Source organism: Mustela nigripes, chromosome 12 (genome assembly GCF_022355385.1).
Source record: "Mustela nigripes isolate SB6536 chromosome 12, MUSNIG.SB6536, whole genome shotgun sequence".
Classification (NCBI taxonomy): Eukaryota; Metazoa; Chordata; class Mammalia; order Carnivora; family Mustelidae; genus Mustela; species Mustela nigripes.
Window position 1 is genome coordinate 5,320,729 of NC_081568.1, and position 20,229 is coordinate 5,340,957.

General features: G+C 45.4%; 1 protein-coding gene across 1 annotated transcript in view; it reads left to right on the plus strand.

Annotated features, from left to right (window-relative positions):
- Window positions 1–6: 6 nt before the first annotated feature.
- Window positions 7–20,229, plus strand: part of ADCY2 (adenylate cyclase 2) — a 413,634-nt gene continuing 393,411 nt past the window's right edge. The window contains exon 1 of the mRNA XM_059416859.1: window positions 7–225. Within this exon, the coding sequence (XP_059272842.1) occupies window positions 7–225 (219 nt within the window). The remainder of the gene's footprint in view (window positions 226–20,229) is intronic.

Here is a 20,229-nt window from a genome sequence, read left to right on the forward strand (position 1 = left end):
GGCCCGATGTGGCGGGAGGCGATGCGGCGCCGCCGCTACCTGCGGGACCGCGCCGAGGCGGCGGCGGCGGCGGCGGGCGGCGGCGACGGGCTGCAGCGGTCCCGGGACTGGCTCTACGAGTCCTACTACTGCATGAGCCAGCAGCACCCGCTCATCGTCTTCCTGCTGCTCATCGTCATGGGCGCCTGCCTCGCCCTGCTCGCCGTCTTCTTCGCGCTCCGGCTGGTGAGTGGCCCTCCCCGCGCGACCTGCCCCGCGCCTCCCGGGTCCCGACACCGCAGGGACCCAGCCCGGCGAGCCGCGTCCCGCCGGGGGCTGGCGCCTCGGCCCGCGGCTCCCGGCCTTCCCTGCCCGCCCGCGGCCGGCCCGGCTCGCCTGGGCTGCGGGCGAGAGAAAAGTTTCCCCGGAAGGTTCTGCCCAAAATAAAGTTGCCGGGGTGCTCCCCAGGTGGACGGCCGGGGCGTGTGCCTGCCCCGGCCCCGCGCCCCCGCTGGCCGAGCCCGCCGCGCCGACCTCCGGGCGCCGCTGCCCGCAGCATCTGCCCCCGGAGCGCCCAGCGGGCTGCTTCTCGAGGCCCCTGCACGGCCCGGAGCGGGCGGTTTAGTTTAGATGGTTCGGGAACTCTCCGGAGCTGCCTTCGGAAGGTGGTTAATGGCGAGGGAAATGGAAAAAAAGAAGAAGAAGAAGAAGAAAAAAAAGGGATATTATTATACACCTTTGCCTTGCAGCCCGTGTGTCTTTCTTGCCATAGCCCGAAGGAGATGGGGTGGGGTGTTGACCTGTTGTGAGCCCCCATCTGTAGGTAGCAAGCACTGACGGACCCCTGATTTCCCGTTTCTAGAGGGGTAGTTCATCGTGTTTACTGTTTTGTGCGGGCTATTAAAGTGGCTTTCATCACTGGGAGCCTAATGCAACTCAACAGCTGATGCCAGTTTTGCCAATGGATATTTTTCGAGCAGGAATCCTTGGCTCGCTCCCTTGGGCGGAGAGGGAAAATCTGTAGATGGCGGTAAACTTCCTGTTACCGACCGTTCTGGTTGTGCGGGGCAAACTTTTGCACCGCCTGTGGTGATGATTATGTATGCGCTGCCTGTGCCAGGCGTCGCTTCTCCAGTGAGGTATTTTTGGTCATCGGTTGATCTGGGGATGTCTCTACTGAGTGATAGTTTTTAAGCTTAGACTCTAAGCATGCACCTGTAGTCGTGTCCACCGAGCAAAGAAGTGGTTGTCGGTTTGTGTTTCACCGGGTCTGGCAAATAGCTGTCCTTCGTGTTTGGCAGTTTGTTTCTGATATCCTGAGCCAGATGGTGCGCAATTATTATGCATGGGAAAACTTGTTATCATCATAGGGTTCTTTAAAAAGTAAAAAAGTTCCCCCCCACACACTACTCAAGAAGTGCTGTCTTCGGATGGCGTTCAGTGAGAATAAAGAGTAGAAGGTAGGAGATGAGGATGCCACAGACGGAGAACTGGTTCTTAACACATGGTTTATAGGCTTTACTTATAAAGCAGAGAGCACCCCTGGATCCTGTTTTCTGGGTGTGATTTCAAGGCAGTCCTCACACCCTTGTAATTAGCCTCGAATGCTCCCTGGAATGGCATCTTGATCTCCACCACTTTTAAGACTGGAAACTCAGTCTCTAAAAGCATCTTCTTTTCATTTCTGTGCTTGCAGGGAAGAAAACATGTCAGTTTTCCCCTGGAAATCTGTTCTCCCAGGACATTGCTGCTTGTGATTCTGTTGAATCTGTAATTCAAACCGTTCTAGCTTGTTCTCTTCCAAATGGAAAAGGAGGAGCAGGTGACGGCCTATTTATAGCACCATTAATATATTTAAAGACAAGGGCGAAGTTCGCATCTCCCGGACACACACCACTTTATTTTCTGTGATACAGATCTCTAACTTCTTCAGCTGTGCTGATGGCGATGTTCTCGAAGAGGTCTGTCTGGGGTTCCGAGTACTCCAGCCAGAGCACCCTTCTCTGATTTGTTTCGAGCTTTGGATTTGTCTTTCCTTATACAATTCTTTTATGTTCCGCTTCACGGGGTGTCAAGTACTGAGTGGTATCCTTGTAAAAGTTTATCCAGATCTCTTTACTTTTTCTTGAGAAATCAGAATTTCCCACACTGTCTTGGCATCCAGCTAGACTTTTTCAAGCACCGGGGAGGCACTCCCCGAGGCGTGGCTGTAGCCCAGAAGGATGGCCAGAGGCCACAGAATGGACTCTTACTTGTTGTACCTGGTCCACAGACTGACTGCTGGGTCCATCTTTTGAGGTGAAGAGCTATGCAGAAATGTTCCAGAATCGGGGAGTATGCCTGGGGCTGGTGTAGAGTCTCCCTTCAGGTGGGACCTGGGACTGCAGGGCCCAGTGGGAGGTTGAGAACACTTTCCTCGGATACTGGATGTTGGGAAGGACTGGGACAGTTCTGAGCTCTGGACAGCTCATTTCTCTCTTGCTTTTAGTAATATCATAAACAGCAGTTCTACTGTCCGAAAAATACTCTCCATTCACACAGTCAAAGATGGAGTATTGAAAGATGGGGTGGTGTGCACAGGTAGAGCTGTGTTCTCACTGAGTGGGGTGAGCTCATGTCTCAGGCCGACCAGAGCTGGGCTACCTCTGGAAGATGGAAATAGTCGATTGGGGCCGGGCCAGGGTTCCACCTTCGAGCACTTTACTAGAATAGCTGGGCTCTGATGTAATTCAGGAGCTCGGCGGATCTATTTTTGCTGCCAGAAATCTTGGACAGATTTCTTCTTTCCCATGAATCTGCCTGATTTTGGTTTCTAATAGACTTCCACCAGTTCTTATAGTAGAAAAAGTCTGGCAATCTTAACGCTCATCCGTCCTCTCCTAGAACATTTGGATCACAAAATGGTCTCGGCATCGTCCAAGTACATAGTGATGTTCTGCTGTATGTAATTGCCTTTGTATGAAGTGCTTTGATACAGCTGTTCAAAAAGAAAGCAGTAAGTTTTGTCTTGACTTACTGTCTCCCTAACTGACATTATTCACAAACCCATTCCCTTCATTTCTATGTAGGATGAGTCCATGAATCTCTATCAGTTAGTCTTGAAGTTAAAGTAGTTCTTGAAGTATTTTTATTATAGTATCAAAATAAATTCTGAATTGAAACTTTATCTCACTTAAGTGTTTTCTACATAAAAAGCTATTAATTAGTTGTTTTCTTTTTAAAGCTATTCAATAGCTTTAATCCCATATTTGTCAGGAAATATCTAGACGTGAAATAAACAGGACACCTGATAGGATGTCTTGAATTTTAACATTTTGTTTAATAATATGAAAAATATTTTCTCTTGCTTTTCATGGACATTTTAATGATAGTACAGGGCATGATGGGCAAAAAAGACTTGACACCTGGCATCATAAACTTGGAACTAATGAAACCAGACTTTAAGTTCTAAGTCTTAGGAGCTCACTTCATTTTTCAGGACTGATTCTCATTGCTAAGTGCATGGAAACCATCCATCAGAATTAAGTCCTGTCTCATTTATTATGTCCAAAATCAGCATGCTTTTCTCAAGATTAGCCTGCCATTGTTAGGAAATTGACATGAATTTTTCAGTTTGTCAAAATACAAGCTGCCTCTGACCAGATTTGTTTTAGGTAAAATTTATGATTAGAAATAGTTAATATTTCAACTGGAATGGAAAACTTTTACTCTCATAAATTTTAAATAGTCAGATATTGCAATAAAATAGATTTTTTTTGGCTTGAGTATGATATTGCAATCTATAGAAACATATGTACTTTGATTAAATATGTAAATGCATGATTTGAACTGGGAATATGATCTCCTTTCTTGCTTTTACATGATTTGGTGAGGTAGGTCTTTCAAACAATAACCATAAGTGCTTGTCATTCCAAATCGATTTTCTAGCATTGGGTGTTTTTTCTAGGAACAGATATATCAGTGTTTCTTTTAGCTATACATGGAAAAAGAATTTTAATCCTTCCAAAACAAACAAACCCAGTCATTGTACAGGGAAATCGGTTTTATCTTTCCAGACAATATTTCAGCGCCCCCAGTGGGTGGAAGGACATCCGTAGGGACAAACTCAATCCTTCACCCTTTCCTTGGAGGGTGAGGGCTAGAGAAGGCAACGGAATGTTCTGGGATCCTCCTTGAGAGGTGCAGGAAATTCTGTGCATACTTCCTCTAGTCTCATAATTCTGGGGATGCATGGGAAGTAGTGCCTGTTCTTAGGAATGGGAATAGAGGTAGCTAAAGATACACCTTCTGGCGGATTTCTGTGCATGCAGGAAAATCTTACATGGCAGGTGTTTGTAATTGCAACCAGTAATTCACAAGTCATTTTAGTTATGATTTAACTGTTGTTTAAACAAAAGATAAGGGAAAAACTGTAATTTTCTGCAGGAACGGTGGTTGCCATTTAGATGGCTAACAAGAAAGGCTCTGGAAGCCTCCTTGGGGTATTAAAATGCATAATTAAACATCTGCATGGTACCTAGTCTTCTCCCTTTAAAAAGGCAGAGAGGGTAATGGTTGAGAGCGTCTATCTCCATTGACCCTTTAGCTTTGTCCCTTTCCCTGTCTGTGATCTTTGGCAAATTGTTTAACTCTCTGTGCCTCCGTTTCCTTGTATGTAAAATAGAATGGTACCTGCCTTCTTAGGCAGTGGTCCAAATCAGTCCATGTGAAGCACTTAAGGGTTATGCCTGGCGCGGAACGTACCCCCAGGAGCTGCTGTCCCTAGCGGGTCTTTTTTTTCTTGCATTTTTATCATTGCTGTGAAGGAACATGTCACACAGCCTTCAAGCTGGGAGGGCGCTCATTCTAGATGAGGACACCGAGCGAGACCCAGAGAAGTGAGGTCCTTTCTTCAAGGTCTCCCAGGTGCAGTGCTCTGGCTGGATGTAAGGCGCTTGAGTTTTCATTGGGAGCTGTACTGGACATGGGTGCAGATCTGGAATTCCCAGCCCCCGACCCGGCACGAGAGCAGTTTCCCCATTGGGAGATCATCCTGAGGTGAGTGTCCTCAGCCATCATTCTGTGTGATGGCGTTACATACACGTCACCGCTTTTCTGCTTTCATGTTAAATCTCGGTAGAGATGCTTCCTGATGAGGAGCTCAGTGAGGTGGGTGTCATTTATTTTCATTATGCTGAATATTCCCAGCGTCTTTCCCATTAAGCGGAGGATTTGTCTGTGGCCATGCTTTGATGTCTGAGAAGTCACTGGCATAAATCCTGTGGCGCGTAAAATCATTCCCGATTGATCCACGTGTGAAATCTACGGATTCTTCCTGATATTTTTACGTTACTCTATTTGAGAGGTAATAATACTGTTAGCGCGGATCTGTTACTCTGTTAAAGGTATCTGATGGCGGGATTATATCACTTTGATATGTTTGATCAGTAATGGCTGGTGGTAGAGTTCACACTGGGTGTCTGTGAATGATCCGCTCGTCCTTTCTAGAACTCGAGAGTGGCATCAGCAGGCACCGTTCGTTGGACTTCCCTCCCTCTCCTTCACTGCCATTTACCGAGCGCCTCCTGGGCCAGCTCTGGGACTGGTGGCCCCCTGGGTAGTGCTCCCGCCAGAAGTGGCTCATTTCCGATGCACTGATGTCATCCTTCCATTCCTGTCTCCCTCCCCAGGATAACCTCTGAGCCTGGATGTCAGGGGCTGAGAGCACCTGCCCCTGACCCCCCCCCACCCCCCCGGTGCCCCGGGGCGGCCCCCCCCCCCCCAGAGACCTCTTCCTCCCTGAGTGCTTACTCAGCTTCTCCATCTTGAGCTTCAACAGTCTCGCCTTTGCTGCACGTTCCCACCCCTGCGGGTTTCTGCCTCTGACGCCCGCAAGTGCTAGAACACTGTGACATCATCTCACCACCGCTTTACCGTCATCGGACGTCCGTCCAGCATAGTCTTGTGAGCTTGACTTCTCTCCTCCACTCGCTGTTAGTTCTTTCCGGGCCCCCCGAGAGCCCCCCATCTTAACGAGGCACTAGCCGTGGCCGAGGCGTGTGGTGAGTGGATGTGGAATTTATGGGGTGGGTCTGGTTTCCTTCGCAGCTGCTGTTGCCATCGCGCAGCCTACAGGTTCCCAGTGCAGAACTCTGCTGATGGACCTGGATTGGGGTCTGCTCTGGCACATAGTGTATGTTCCTGACAGATTAATTTACCTGCTGCAGGCTCAGATGCTTTATCCAGGAGACAGTACGAGGAGCATAGGCAGGCTTGGGAGCTCTGGGGGCGTTGAGAAGGTTGAGAAGGTTGGATCCTTTGAACGTTGAGCACATTGCCAGGCGCACATGCACCCAAAGCCAGTGTAGGTCACCGTTGTCAGTATCTTTGTACCACAGATGGTTTTCCTTGTTGAGGTCTCCTTAGATGTAGTTCTGGCTGAAAACCACATGAAGACTAGGATTCTTCAATCTGGGTTTGAAGGAGCACGGCATGTGTTTCTAACAATCTGAGAAACGTTGTGCATAAACTTTGAATTACTAACCATAGATGGAGAAGCACAGTTTAATTAAAAGTCACAATTTGACACAAGTTTTTTTTTTTTTTTTTAATTTTCTAGTGCTAAAACTCATGCCACATTCACCTGCTGCCCTCATGTTTCCCAATTTTGTTAGCTTTGGGTAATGGTATATAAAATTACCAAGAGTAATTAGATATTTACAATGTGATTTCTTGGTTTTAAACCAGGAAATTGACACACCCCTAGGAATTCTGGCTTGCAACCCCCAGGTGCATTTAGGAGGAGAGAAAAGGATTGTTGGGTCAGCTCAGGTGTTTTGTATTTTGACTAAATTGAGGGGTGGATAATGTTGCTTCTTTGCCCTCTTTGTATAAGGATATGATTAAAAAAAAAAAAAAAACCATAGGAAGGGAAAGAGGAGACGTTCTGAAAAAAACTTCCTGAGTCTAGCCATTGCTGGCAGCCCTGTAAATAATTTTGTTGTTGTTGTTCCTACCTTTTACTTGGGCTTACACTTCTGACCCTAGAAGCCATACTCAGGGGAGAGAGTGACGGAAGCAGTAATGGGAACCATGACCTGAGAAGGCATTGTGAGCAAAAGCCAACTGGTTTTCTAACTTTGCCCAGGTCTCTGGAACAATGGTATGGTCCAAGATAGAATTAGAGTATGGACCTAGGTCGATGCTCTTACGGTTACGGAAGGCCCCTTGTATCTTAGAATTGAACCACATCACTTTTAAAAAACTTGGTGCTAGGAATGGGAATTGTCAATTATTAACACAATTAAAACATATTCAATGAATAATTTACTGTATTTGAAGCATGCAGACATAAAGTACAATAGCTTCTTTTTAGAACAGTGAAAGTCCTGGGATTTCTCAAGACGGTCATTGCCTGAGAGAATCCTATGAATGAATCAAATCTCTGTGGTCACCACCTGCAGGAGGTTGCTGGTGGGGAGGTCGTGGATCAGCGCTTTTGGGACCGGCTGTTGACCGCAGAGGTCTCCTACCCATTCCCATAATGTCCTTTACTGCAGCTACAAAAAGCCAGAGCTCCAAGGCTCTGTCTCTTATTTCTCCGTTCCCACCCCCCAAGACCGAATTATCCTTGTGTGTGTTTTAAATGTCTGTATTATTATTTTGTAAAGCTGTATAAAAAATAAGGGGCACAGTGAGATTTCAAGCTGCTAACGATCTGCGGACATTATAAAGGAAACATTTCAGACTAGTTCACTACTAGAACCAATAATGATGTTACTTACATATTCAGAGAATAAAGGTATCAGGTGAATACTAACAAAAGAGGTAAGAGTTTTAGACGTTTGGTGGATCAGATGTCTAATCCTTTCCCGTCAGTGGCTTGCAGTTAAGTCAAGCATACAATAGCCATGTTCATCAGAATTGAATGTTAGGTATACAAAACGGGATTTGACCAATTTGATTGCTCTTTGATTTTTTTCTTTTTTTAGATTTTATTAATTTATTTGACAGACAAGTAGGCAGAGAGGCAGGCAGAGAGAGAGAGAGAGGAGGAAGCAGGCTCCCCATTCAGCGGAGAGCCTGATGCGGGGCTCGATTCCAGGACCCTGGGATCATGACCCGAGCTGAAGGCAGAGGCTTTAACCCAGTGAGCCACCCAGGTGCCCCTGTTCTTTGGTTTTTAAGCAGGATTCTCATCAGTCTCTCTCTGGATTCCTTATTTATTTATGTTAAAATAAACACCCATGAACCCAGTCCAAACTAAAATATGTCCAGTAACATAGTTTAGTCCGTATGTTGCCTCCTGTCCCGTTCCCTTGCCTGCCTCAGAAGCAGCCTTCATATTGTACTTTTTGTCGTCATTCTGTTGGGGCTTTTTTGTTCATTTTATCATATACATAAATGCATATGTACATACAAATACATATTATATATATTACTGCATGTGTATGGTGTGAGGTAGTGATGGGATCATTTACATTTTTCTCCTTAAGGTGAATGAATTTTATTAACTGCATTTAGCTATTTCCCCACATTTGTCATATATCAAATTTCCATATATGAGTGATTTGTTATGTGTTCTCTTTTGTTCCATTGGTTAATTTTTGTTTGTTTTTATCCCCGAGTATTGCGTGTGTACACACACACACACACACACACACCCCTCTATAATTACTAAAGCTTTATAACCCGTCTTTAGATTAAGCAGGGCAAGTAACATTCAGCTCCCTCAAATGTTTCCTGGTTACTCTTGACCTTTTTTCTTCTCTACAAACTTTATAGTCATCATTTGTCAACCTCCGAGGGAAAAACTCAACTGGGATTTTGTTAGTGTCATATTGAATCTATTGATTCATTAATTAGAATCGATATTTTATGATGTTAAATTTTTCTGCCCATGAACAATGGAGCATCTCCCTATTCATCTATGTGTTTTAGTGAAGTTTTACAGTTTATATATGTCATTCTGCAACTTGCTATCTTATGCTTTTTATAAGTGAAATGTACATTCATGTTTCCTGTGTAGATAATCATATCACCTGAAGTAACGAGAGTTTTATTTTCTTTTTCCTAGTACAAAGACCGTAAGTTTCTATTTCTTATATTATTTTGTGGGCTAAGAACTCTAAAATTATATTGACAGAATTGGTGATCATGAGTATCCTTGCCTTCTTCCTAATTTTAAAGAGAGTCTCTTCATAGTTTATTTAGGATAATAATGGTTTTGTAGATCTCCTTTGAGATTTCCTTTTGATACATTTTACACAAAAAGTTTAAATGTGATTGGGTGCTGAATTTACTAAATTGAAGTGATTGTATATGCTTTTTAAGTTGTTTTTTAATCCTTCTATGTAATGAATAATAGTTATAGATTTTCTAGTATTTAACAATTTTTACGTTCCCGAGGCAAACCACATTTTCATGACATCTCATAAAATTTTGGATGGGATGTGCTAACATTTCAATTAAGGGTTTTGCAAATACATTTTTTTGTGAAGTGAGTTTGGAATATTCCTTCATCAAACTATCATTTTTTAAAAAACATTTTATTTATTTATTTGACAGAGAGAGAGATCACAAGTAGGCAGAGAGGCAGGCAGAGAAAGAGGAGGAAGCAGGCTCCCTGCTGAGCAGAGAGCCCGGTGCGGGGCTCGATCCCAGGACCCTGAGATCATGACCTGAGCCGAAGGCAGAGGCTTTAACCCACTGAGCCACCCAGGCGCCCCAAACTGTTTCATTTTTTTAAAAGTTTTGATAGCCTTATAAAATAAATCAGGAACCATGTCTTCTTTTTCAGTTTTCTGTAAGAGTTTAAGAGTTTTGGGCACATTGGAAAGAGTTGATAGAGTTTGCTGGGAAACTACTTGGGCTTCTTGCTTTCTCTGTAAGGAGAGTTAAAAACTTCCATTTCGGTATTGTTGATATTAAACGGATTGTTCAGTATTTCTATTTCTTGAGTCAGTTTCAATAAGATACTTCTAGGAATTTTTGTTTTTCATCCAAATTGCCAAATTTAATGGTATGCATTGATAATACTGTTCTCATTTACATATATTCTGTCTTTGGTTTTTATTTATAACATTGTTGCTTTCTTTTTTTACCTTTCTTAATGCCATCATATGTCTGTTCTGTCTTACCCTTTCCGAGAGCCGTGCCCTGTCCTTGCTGATCTGCCGGAGAGAGATGACACAGGGGACACTGAGTCTCCAGACAGGCCGTTCCAGGGTCCCTGACCCCGGGGGCTGAGAACGGATTCTTCATTAGACCCAGACTCTCGTCCTGGAAATCGTCCCCTTGTGTGCTGTGTTCTCTGACCTCTGAACCTTCCCTGTTGATCATGCCCTTGAACCCATCTGGGAATCTTCCCCACTGGGGACTGAGCAATCGCCTCTGCCCATTGCCTGTCAGAGACAGAGAACCCAGAACTTCCTGGAAGCCTAGAGCAGCCGTAGGGCAGGCTGGTATTTCTCCTGGAAACACGCATCTCTCCAGGGGTATCAGCTTCTCACCTGTGTCATTTCAGGCGTGTGCATCCAGGTGTCTGTCCGCGGCCATCGTCCTTCTTCCCAAGACACGCTTGCTAGATTTGCTGTTCCTCTGCCTTCTCAACCCATTTCTCTCCCTCCCACGCCCTTGCCCTTTCTCAGCTGGCACCTGCCCAGACCCTGTTTGAGTGACACACTCTCTGGTCCTCTCTTCCATGTGGCGTTCTGTCTAGTTGAGGAGATTTCCTGGCACCGCACTCTTCACTGGGCTGTACTCGGAGACCCTCCGTCCGTCCGCTGTTCAGCACTGGGCGTGGTCCCCCCACAAGGCTGCGTTGTCATCCTCTCTCACCCTGGAACCCAGGCTGAATCACTTCCCTCTCACGGCCTCGCAGAGCTGTACGGTTCTGGACTGTGTTGCTTCCGCTTCATTCCTCCTTCTAAGCAGGAGGAGGTTTTTCTCCTTTTCTGATCTCGTGTGTGTGCTGTGCTGCGTGAACACATGCGGCCAACAGCAGCGAACACACACTGGTCACATTTTGTTCAATGACCTCGTCCGGAGTAGCGGTCTACACACATTGGCCAGGGACGAGATCGGACACACTGCCTATTTTTTTCCAATGACGTTTTATTCAGTATAGCCTGGCCATCATTTCCAGGCCGTGGAAACACCTTTCTGTGGCCATGTCTCTGGTCCAGCCACAGAGTTAAATGGTGAGACTGAGACCGCGCGACCAAAATTAAGCCTCAAGTACTGATGACCTAGCTCCTTACGAAGACAGTTCACTGAGCCCTGCTCTAGACTTAGAATTCTGTTAGGGCATCGCTTGCCTTCCAAGAGAAATGAGAAACCCGTGTTGGGCCTTTGCTAACTTGGTTGCCATTTTTCAGTCTCTGGTGACAGTGTCCTTGCCTTTCCCGCCGGCTGGCCGCAGTCAAAGCCGTCACATTAGGTTTTGTCATGCACTAATTTTTTTGTTGTCAGTGAAGATGTTATAGGCTTTGATGGGCTTACAAACCCCAACTTTGGCCCAACACACCAGAGGATTATTTCTTGTGCACACATCCTGGCCAGGAGGGAGCTTCTGCTCAACTCAGCTTCTGCTCAGCCCCGGGGAGCTGGGGCTGCAGGCGTCCTTCTCACGGCAAGCACTTTTGTTAATCATTGCGCCACAGAAAGGGCCGTGCGGTGTGGCCTCACATGGGCATTTCCATGGCCCGGCCAGGGGGCACCCCCGGAATTCTGCTGGTGTTTCATTGGCCAAAGCATGGTTACTTCGAACTTCCGAGGAGGTCAGAAAGCGCTTCCCAGGAGGAACCTGGAAGGAGGCAGTAGCGGGTGTTTCTGAAGCTCTCCACCATCCCACCTTCCTTTGCTCTCTCTGGGCTGCTTTTGTTGCTGTCCTTTGTGCTTGTTTTGTTGTTGTAGCTTCTGAAGGCGGATATGCAGAGTTCCTTCCTTCCAGCCTGCTTGTTTCAGTGGAAAGCTGGTCGCCCGCAGGGAGCATTAGGAACCAGCAGAGTCGCGCAAGGAGAGCTGAGGACCTGAGCGCCTGCGTCCACCCGAGAAGGCCTCCTGGGGGGGTTCCCGAGAGCGGTTACCCTTGCGTGGCACCCACCTGTGCGAGCCCGTAGCCCAGTGCCTGGTGAGGGCCCAGGTCTGGGCTGCACACAGATCCCTGGAGAGTCAGGGCAGGCTGGGGTCCCCCAGGCTCTTCCTCGTGTATCTCCGACCATCTGTGACCAGCAGGCTACCCTTCCTGGCGGCTGCTTTGCTTCCACCTCCCACATCTCAGGCGAGCACCCCCGATGCCAGCGCCTGTCTAGGAGCATCCAGGGAAGGGGGATGCTGGGAAGTAGCTTTAGTCAATGTGACGATAGAATGATCCAACATAGTCGACTGCTTGTGTCCTGGGCACCATGTACACCGCTGTGAGCTCTGTTTTACTTCTGGATAGAGAAGGCAGCAGCAGGATCACGCTTCCACCTAACGTGATACAACTCTTCTCTGTGCAATGGAAAACAGGCCAGCCATCTCCCTAAAAGAGGATGCAGAGGGCCACTTTGTCCACTCTAGTGATGTCCGTTTCTCATCTAAGGACTGTGTCGTTTAAACATCCCTTTTCTTCCAGACTTGAGTATAGAAGCTACTCATACAGTACTCGTGCATCTCATGTTATAGCAAAAGCAGCAGCAGCAGAAGAATTGCATGATATGCACACACACATGCACACACACACATGCACATGCAAATACATTCATACCAGCCCAAGGAAGAAATAGTCACGGCTCCTGCCATGTTCTCCAGCTGATCACGGGGATGCGGCTCGTATTCTAACGTCCTCCTGCTGCCCATTCCGTATTCCCTTTGCCCTGTGCAAGCACCTTATCTGATTCCATTTCCTTGGCAGGTGGGGTGTAAACAGTTGCTTCACCTGGTACTTTGCATATAGACTGTACTTGTGAGACATGTCCAAGAACTTTTATCACTGGATACGGGAGCAGACGAGAAACACTACAACGTCCATTCTGTCATGCTCTGGCCTTCCCTGCCCGCATTGTGCTCGAGCAGCCCAGTTTGTCTCGGTAGTGTCCATCAGTCACCCGGCCGTACTAAAAGCTCTTCTCTACCCACTGGTTCAGTGACATTAGTCGCTTAGAGCGGCCAGATAGCAATCTCTGTGTCCAATTTAATGGAGACATTATTGAGTTCCCTGGTGGAGGCTGTCCTCCTTTGGCAACTAAGCCCTCAAAACTGGAACAACCTACAATTATAGGATTGAGAATGGGAGTTTACAGGAGTGGACGGCCACTCCTGCTTCCACTCCCCGATTCCCAGACCTGTGTGGATCCTGGCGGTGGCAGAGTCCGTGTCTTGCCTTGGTGGCTGTTCCCAAGCATCTCTTTTGTCCCAGGGGGTATCTTCAAGCCTCCCTGGTGTCGCCCCTAGGCTGGTACCCTCACTGAGTCTTTAGAAGCTCATTCTCTCCTTCCATGAAGGAAGCTGCTTTAGGGCGAGGAGGAGCAGGGTTAGGTCAGTGAATTCCAAGAGCATAAGCTCATCGTCATGCATCATTTGCTGTAAATGAATGTTTCTGTCAGAAGCCATGCTCTGTGAAATACCTTGCGAGTGGAGAGCTCATGGGGAAAGTCCATAGATGGTGCTTTGGGTGGAAGCATTACGGACAGGAAAGCAAACCCGTGTCCAAAGTAGGTTCAGTTGAAGTGAAAATAAATGTCTGTGCCATCCATCAGTTGTAATCGACCCGCCATGGCTGGCTGGCTGGTCCTCCAGAGGGTGGCACACTTAAGGGGCTTGGAGTTACAGTGCTTCCCTTGTCTTCTTTTGGGTGGCCCTCAGTGTATTCTGCAGAACCAGGCATCACCCAGACCTGCATTTGTATTTCCTCAGGCAGCAGGTCATAGGGAGCTCTGCATGAGGATGTAGATGTAGCTTGAGGGGGACAGGGCAGGTGGTGTGGCCGTACCAGTGCCTTTGCGTACCGGTGATGTTTGCTCCTACAGCTTACTTGTGCCGTCAGAGTCTGCCTGAGCCCTAGCTCATGCAGCCCCCCTCCGTCTGCTGGTGGGGTGCTGCTGTGCATGTCCACTTCATGGCTAGGGGGTCACCAGACAGTTCCATACACATGAGCAGGTTGGACTGCGGGGAGACTTGGTGATGGTCCATGATCAGTGTTCAGTCCCTTTTGAGGTTGGTAATGAGTCAGCAACTGTTTCTCAAAAGGAGAGTATCTGTAGAATCACGGAGAATTCTTAGTAAAGGACTAGTTTGGATGGAGAAGCGGGTTCTTTCAGGGAAATCTGTGAAGCCAAACTTGGCTAGTCACCGTAGGTGACCAAGATGGAGGAACTCGATGGAGATGTTTCTGGGAAACCAATACTTCTGTGTAACTGCTACCACTGTGCTTCTGCGGCTGCGTGTCTGCTGGACCACTGTTCCCCAGTGGCTAGAAGTTGGGCAGAGGAGCAGGAGAGTATGAGGTGGGGCATTGAGGACAAGCTGAAGCCTTGCTTGACCCTCTGTGGCTGCCCATCATCCTGTCCGACTTTGAAGACTTTCGGTGAGGACTTGCTTCATTTCCACCTTCTAGATCTGGTACAGATTCCTCTTCCATTCCTCCCCCCCACCCCCAGTTTAGAGTTACGCTTTTTGTGTTACAAATATGTGATTATTTTTAACTTATGTTTTTGTTACAAACTGCTAATTTAAAATTGTGATCATGGAACATGGGTCTCTGTGATACCTCTTCTTTGACACTTTTTGCAAGTTTTCATAAATATTCCATGTGCACATGAGATATTATTCTTCCTAAGGATGAGTGTGGAATTCCTTATTTACCAATAGGTCATTTATTAATTATTACATTCAAATATTTTGCATCTTCTTAATTTTGTTTGTTTTTACTTTTGTTTGCTTGACCGATCAATACCTGGATGGAGATGATGAAATCTGCTCTCGGTAAATTAATTTACTTCTCCCCCTAGGTCTGTACATTTTTGCTTTATATATTTTGAGACCATTTTATGAGTTCATAGATGCTTAAAGTTATTTTCATTGCCTTGGAATTGAGCATTTTATCATTTTATCTTTACCCTTGAAGTTTTTAGTTTTTACTTAATGCATATTTCACTTGTCTTTTTAAGCCTGGAAGTTAGACATTCATTATTATAATTTCAGATAGACAGTGTATGTTTGGTTGTGCCAATGTATTTACCATTATATTTGTTCACCGCCTTCTTCCAATTCATACAGTCCTTTTAGGATTATATAATTTTTTAGAAGTTCTTTTAAAGCAGGTTTCTCAATGGTAGATCCTGTTTTAAAAATAATTTTTAAAAAATGTTTGCATTTTTGCTCTTATTACCAAAAAAAGCACACGTTTTCTTGGTGATTTAAGGTTGACTGTTTTTTTCCTTCAATAATTTGTCTTCACTGCCTTGCACTGTTGAAATTTCTGCTCTCATGCGAACTGTTCTTCTTTGTGGGCAGTCCTTCCTTTCTCTTTATCCACTCAGGATTTTTTCTTTTATCTCTAATATTTTGCATTTTTACCATCATAGATATATGTATGTATTTCTTTTTGCTTACCTGGCTGGAGTTGGTTTTTCATTAGTGCTAATTAGTACTAGACATCCTCAAGTGATCTGTCTTTAGATATTTTATGTCTTCAAGTCTCTTCATTTTGTCAACTTGGGAACTCCAATCAGACATGTTAATACCTTCTTATTCATCTTATTCTATTCTCTGTGTCTTAGGCTTTTTATAATTTTTATCTCTTACATATTATAAAGAAATATGTATATTCTTTTGTTGCATTGTAAATAAACTCTTTGGTTGAATCTTCTAGTTCACTGATTTTCTTTTTAACCCTTGCTTTTTTCTGTTTTCTGTCTCTATTTTTTTCAGTGGTTGAACTTTTATTGACATGATTATATTGATCAGCTTTACAGGTTCCATTTTCTATGTGTTTGTACCTGATCGATTTCTGTTGTATGAGCATCCTTGAAAGTACGTCCTTTATTCCTTTAAATGTGTCAAATACAGCTATTTGGTATTCTCTGGCTGTCACTTTCAGGGTCTACAGTCCCTGAGAATCTAAACCATTTTTTATTTCCTTGGACACTCGTTCTTGGTGACTGATCATTTTTGGCGAATTTTTTTAAAGATGTTGACTGATTTTAATTGCTTGGAATACTGTGATTCTAAGTGGGAAAGCTTTTGCCTAAGAATAGTTAGCTGCTCTTTCCAAGATAGCTGGGATGTACCCCAGCTGAGGTTTACTCTGGCTCCCTTTGTCCACACTCGCTGTCCTGTAGATCTACACACTGCTGAGGTTCTCAGCTTCGGCATCTCCTGGGCACCTGTTGTCTACAGGGCAAGGCTGGTTCTCATTCCTCCCAGCTGCCCCTGGCTTTTGTGGTATAGACTTCCTGTCTACATACCTACCCCTGCTAAGGGTTTAGCACTCATATTTTCTGTTTCTCTGTTTTGTTTTTTGTTTTTTTATGGGGATGGGTAGGGAAGTGAGTTGGAGATCTTGTCTACCACTTGTAGAAACTAGCAGTCCCTTTAGGAATATTATTTGGAGTCTAGTTGTAGAAAGGAGAGTTCTTTAAAGTTTGATGCCCCATGGGAACCATTTCTTATGTAAAACACACTTATTTCATGTTTTTATCCATATTCTTAAAATGTGAGTGAAAATGCTGGCCTGTGTAATAGGAACTGAGAATAAGTAAATATGGTCAAGACCATATTTTTAAAATAAACACAAAAAATTATAGATATGTGTAAGAAAAACCAGTCTGCACCTGCTTAGAAAGATGTATCTTCCACTATTTACAGCTGCATAAGGGACTTGTTAAGTGCAGACAGAATTATGGCCTAAGGTCTGCTTCCTTTTGCTAGATATCATTTGACTGCATTTATGTGGGTCTGTTTTATTCTGTTGATCTATTGGTCTGTTCTTCTGCCAGGACCATCCCTGTCTTGATTACTGTAGTTTTATAGCAAAATTCAAAGTCCAGTAGGGTCAGTGCTCCAAATTTTTTCTTGTTCTTCCATATTGTTTGCTGTTCTGGGTGCTTTGTCTCCCCGTGTAAGCTTTAGAATCCATGTGTCGATATCTACAAAATAACTTGCTGAGGTTTTAATTGGGATTGCATTGACTCTACAGACTAATTTGGAAAGAATTTATATCTTGACCATACTATCTTCCTGTCCATGAGCATGAAGTATCTCTCCATTTATTGAGGTCTTTGATTTATTTCACCACAATTTTATAGAAATATTTAATCAGAATTTTTGTTTATTCCTTTCATACCTCATGATAAAATGGAGTAGGACTCTATATGTGGAAAAGAATGAAAAATACATTTTCTATTATATCACACACATACATATATTATATATGAATGAATGAAAGTATGTATCTTTAGTCAAATGTTTATCACAGCTAAAAGCTCATTTATTTTTGCACTGTGACAACCCTTCAAAATGATTTGTGGTGATCAATTATGATTTAGAGTGCAAAATGGGCACCATTCCAATAATGAACGGTCAGACCAGCCTTGGTGAGAAAGTATTGAGATTTGAAGGAAAAAAGGCCATGATGGCCCTCATGGTAATAATTTCTGTTGTTTTTGGTACACCTGTATGTACCCAGTGCCCACTAGCCTTGTGGTATCCGTGTTGCTTTTTACATGAAGAGACAGGTTTAGGGAAGCTCAGTGCTCAACCCGAGTCACACGGAAGTAAGTGGAGATGGGACCTACCTTCAGTCCGTTGGACTTCAAAGTATTTTTTAATAGAAAAGCAGTGTTTTGCACGAGACTGGCCTTTACCATATAAATGAAAAGTAGTACTGATTAACAAAAAAAAAAAAAAAAAAAAGAAAGGAAGAAAAGAAAAAGAAAAAAATGCACATAGAAAAGAATGAAAATATAATCTGTTGCTCTATGGAAAAGCCTCTAAGAAACCAAAGAGCTGTCACAGAACACATGAAAGCGATGGGTACTTAATAGGCCTCGCAATTAGAAACCCTCCAAAATTACTAGAAAATGCATTGAAAAGGAAAGGATAAGATGTTCCCAGGGAACAAGCAAGAGGGACCTGTTATCATTACATAGATGATGCCATGCTCACGATCTCCCTATGAAAAGGCATTTTCACTTGATCTTAGCCAAAAGGCCGAGAAGCGATGAAAAGGCATTTTCATACATTCCATTTAGTTTGCATTGTAAGGTATTTTTTAAAAACATTTTTAAAGGCATTTGAATACATTTTAGTAGCCATAAGGGCATTTTTCTACATTTCACTTAGTTTGTGTCATATGGAGAATTTTTTTTTTCTATTTAAAGCATGTTTTAAAGGCATTTGAGTACTACTAATAAAGGCATTTTCATATGTTTCATGTAGTTTGTGTTGTATGGTGAAGTTTTGTTTCCACCAAGGGAGGTGGGGTTGGGCTGCATAAACAGATTTCATTGAGATTGACAGTGTTTTTAATGTTTTAGTTCATTTTATTTTAAGCTATGCTGTTTGTTTTATGCTACAAATTTTGGAAACTGAAGTAGCTCCGAAGAAAACAGCCACGGGGTGTGCCTCTGTGGCTTTGTCCGTGGTCCTGTCCGCTGGGAGTGGACCAGGGCAGGGAAGGAAGCTTGTGGTGCAGGCACGGTAGGCCTTCCCGCATTTCATTTACTTCCCCTGGTCGGGGGAGACACATGATGCCAGCAGCAAGACTGGGAAGGATTGTGGCTCGTAAGCTTATACACTCTTTAATGAATGCTCTACTGTTTTTTTTTTCTTGATGCCCTATAAAAGATGCTATTTTGTGGAGAAGTCCTTATTAAAACTTGTTTGGAGTTTGAGTTCCAAAGGCAAATGCAGACTCAGCTGCTGGCTGCCCTCTTTCAGAAGAGCCGGACTCTCCCGTGGGCTCGGGTTGGGCAGTGTTTGGGGCCGGCAGCCTCGGGAGCAGCAGCGGGCTGGGCCGAAGCCCCGGGCCAGCTGGGAGCCCGGCTTGCCCCCGGGAGGCTGGGGGATGCGGGTGAAGCGAGAGGTCCTCCACCGTGCAGGGTCCAGCTCTTCTGGTTGCGCACCTGCCCCTGGGACACCACATCGGCTCCCAGGGATCGTGGCGTGTGACTTAGGAGCCGTGGAAGTCCCTTTCCTCCCTCAAGATGGACTCAGAATTATAGTTTACAACTGCGTTAGCATCAACATGTGTGTGCCCTTTGACCCCAAGAGCTTATGTTTTTTTGTTTTGATTTTAAAAGACATTAAAACACATTTGTGGACTCTTAGAAGCACTAGGGGATCCAGACACTGTGTCTGCTCTGCTGCATGGGGAAGTCACCTTCAGCCCAGACAAGGCACTTCTTGGCGATGGGGACCCCAAAATTAAAGAAAAAAAAAAACATATATGTGATAGAGACTCCAGTATTTAAGACCCGAAACAGTATCAGGTGTATCTGTCCTGGAGCCAGCATCACGGGACCTTGTCCCGTCTTTGTCTTATTCCCATTAGAGCCGCTCCGAGATGGGGGCAGGGAGAGGCCAGGCGACGCTTCCCGACGCTGCTTTCCGATCCCTTCCGTGGCTTCACGTGCTAAGTTTCGCTTCACAGTCATGTCTATTTTCACATCATTTTCGGTCTCTCTGGAGACACGAGGGCCAATGAAGTCGACGATTGTTTCTCCCCGGCCAGGGTTGATGGAGTGAGTGACCGGTCATGCAGGACAACGGCCGTCCCGGCGACCTAGGGGCGAGCTCTGTGTCCACAGTTCAGTCCTTTAGGGGCAGTTTAAGTGAGATTTCCCGGGTCTGTGCGTATAGCAGGTGGTGGGGATCTCAGGCTGGATGTCCCCAGAGGACATGCGGTCACGACCCCGAGCCCATTTATTTGTGGGGTTGCAGCGTGGGGGGCCCTCGCCGCTGTGGCACCGCCGAGACCCTTTGCCCTCATTGCGGTGTGGCCGAGGGTGTGGGTGCGACTCGGCACCTGATCAGGGGCGAAGACAGCCGTGCCGGGGGAGTGAGAACTCCCCACTGGCTCCTCCTGTCTCCCGCCAGCTCTGGAAACGCACATGCCTTCGGCCCCTTGGTCTCGCTCGCCATCTGCTGCGGGGACCCCAGCCACCCCCCTGCCCCCCTCCCCAGCTGCACCAGCCGTGGAGACTCATTTTCATTCTTGCGGTTTCTTTTTCCTCACCTGTGGAATCGCGCAGACACCGTGCCCCCCACGGGGGTGTGGTAAGTACA